We start from the raw sequence: 2,500 nt of genomic DNA on the forward strand, positions 1-2,500 counted from the left end.
AAGTACAGGTGTACGTAATGCTGCTGAACCATCACTTTGACCTAATGGAGCACCTGCCTTTCTTTTTGCAGATTTTGGTGTCTTTGTACCATCTATCTTTGCCTTTGGAGTTTTGGGAGTTTTGGGAGTTTTGGGAGTTTTTGGAGCCTTTGGAGTTTTGGGAGTTTTGGGAGTTTTTGCTGCCTTGGGAATCTTTGTCTCAACAGTTTCTTCATTTACTTGATCTGATGCTGATGATGCAGATGGAGTACCAGGTGTCTTTGCAGTTTTCTTGGGAGTTGTGGTTTGTTCTATCTTTAATTTCTTAAAGAGTTCTTTTGCCTGAGGTTCTTCTACTGTTCTTTTGAGTGGAGTCGTGCCATTAGCAGCAACAGGTTGTTCTCCTCCTGTATTACTATTTTCGTCTTTTCTTTTTGTTGATTTTGGTGTTTTTGTCTTACCTGTCTTTGCTTCAGGGGTTTTAGGAATTTTTGCTGCCTCAACTGGTTTGTCTTCTTCAGCTGGTGCATCAGGAACCTTTTTGGGAGTTTTCTGAGTAGCTTTTGGAGTTTTCTTAGGAGTTACTGAAGTGTTAGTTGATTTAGGAGTTTTTGCCTCAACTGGTTTGTTTTCATCAGTTGGTGCACCAAAAGCCTTTTTAGGAGTTTTCTTCGGAATTATTGAAGAATCAGTTGTTTTAGGAGTTTTTGCCTCGACTGGTTTGTTTTCATCAGCAGTTGTAACAGGAACCTTTTTGGGCGTTTTCTGTGTAGTTTTAGGTGTCTTCTTAGGAGTTATTGAAGTATTAGTTGTTTTAGGAGTTTTTGCCTCGACTGGTTTGTTTTCATCTGCTGGTGTACCAGGAACCTTTTTGGGCGTTTTCTGAGTAGTTTTAGGTGTCTTCTTAGGAGTTATTGAAGTATTAGTTGTTTTAGGAGTTTTTGCCTCGACTGGTTTGATTTCATCTGCTGGTGTACCAGGAACCTTTTTGGGCGTTTTCTGTGTAGTTTTAGGTGTCTTCTTAGGAGTTATTGAAGTATTAGTTGTTTTAGGAGTTTTTGCCTCAACTGGTTTGTTTTCATCAGTCAGTGTACCAGGAACCTTTTTGGGAGTTTTCTGAGAAGCTTTTGGAGTTTTCTTAGGAGTTACTGAAGTTTTAGTTGTTTTTGGAGTCTTTGCCTCAACTGATTCATTCTCCCCAACAGATGTTGCTGTTGCAGAGACTGGTTCTTCTGTTACTTGATCTAAGGCTGATGATGCAGATGGGGTACAGGGAGTCTTTGCATTCTTCTTGGGTGTTTTCTTCAGAATAGCTGTGGGTTCTTCCTTAGTATCAGAGGGTGTAATTTCTTCCGCCTTCCTTTTCTTCCCCAGTTTTTTGGCTCCTGGTGTCAACTTGACAGTTTGGGGAGTAACAGCCTGAAGTATATCTTCAGCTTTGTTTGGTGTAGATGGCAGGCCTTTCTTTTTGCTAAAGAGACTCTTCACAAGGGACTGCTCAGTGGCTGTGCTCTTTCCTTCAGGTGTATGGATTTTATTTGCAGGTGATGATGGAGTAATCTTGACAAATTTCTTCACCATATTTGGAGGAGTTTTGAATGCTATTTCATCATCACTTCCATCAACTTCTACTACAATGGCATCCTGTTTCTGAAAAGAAAATATTACAATAAATAACCCAAGAATAACTACATTCTTCTGCAGGAAAATACTGTGCTCACTTTTGTTTTATTTTTTTTGCTTTTTGTTTTCTGTTTGGTGAAATGTTTCTGTACATAGATGGCTTTGCTAGTGCTTAGCCACAAAGGAGTTAATTAGTAGACCTTGTAACAATACCTGATCTCACCTTTTCTAGAATTGGTGGGATTTTTTTTTTTTTTTTTTTTTACTAATGCTATGAATATTGATGGTGTTACTTTTATCATAAACATTATAATTACTATAATGTTTTAGATATTAGTAACAGCAATGTAAGATAACGTAAAATATTTTTGTAAATCAAGGAAAAGGGTAAACAGGTGAGACAGACAAGCTCATTTGTGACTTGGTACAAGTGTAGCCATCTATGTGTTAAAACAATTAATAAAGTAAACTGACAGTGGGCATGACATGTACATACAAGCCATGCCTGTCGGCTGGGGGTTAAGGAAAGCCGTTCTGAGTCAGAAGTTTTCCTTGAGAGCACTAATTACTTAAGAATAACTGAATAAACAGACACTGAATAGCTTCAACATAATGACACCTTTATCTTCTTTTCTTATCCATTAAGAAGCCCAATGTCTACTGGGTGTGAAAGTTTATTCAATCCTGATCATGTCAATTACAGATTGCATCATATGAAATAAAATAAGCTTCTCCATGGATCTAGTGGCAACAAAAGCATATTAAAAACTCAGGTCATCTTAGCAAAGATAACAGCCTAAGATTGCAATATTAAACAAAAAAATATAGTATAAACACAAATTTTAAACATAATATATATAATTGCTTCTAAATGACAGTAATATCTTAAACATCTTGA

The 2,500-nt window shown here is 37.1% G+C and overlaps 1 protein-coding gene across 2 annotated transcripts in view; it reads right to left on the reverse strand.

Moving 5' to 3' along the window:
• Positions 1-2,500, reverse strand: part of LOC125036364 (proteoglycan 4-like) — a 14,296-nt gene that overhangs the window by 594 nt on the left and 11,202 nt on the right. For both annotated transcript variants that reach the window (XM_047628937.1, XM_047628936.1), the window contains one exon: positions 1-1,629. This exon is cut by the window's left edge and continues 594 nt beyond it. In XM_047628937.1, coding sequence (XP_047484893.1) covers positions 1-1,629 — 1,629 coding nt within the window. The remainder of the gene's footprint in view (positions 1,630-2,500) is intronic.

This window comes from Penaeus chinensis, chromosome 21, assembly GCF_019202785.1.
Source record: "Penaeus chinensis breed Huanghai No. 1 chromosome 21, ASM1920278v2, whole genome shotgun sequence".
NCBI lineage: Eukaryota > Metazoa > Arthropoda > Malacostraca > Decapoda > Penaeidae > Penaeus > Penaeus chinensis.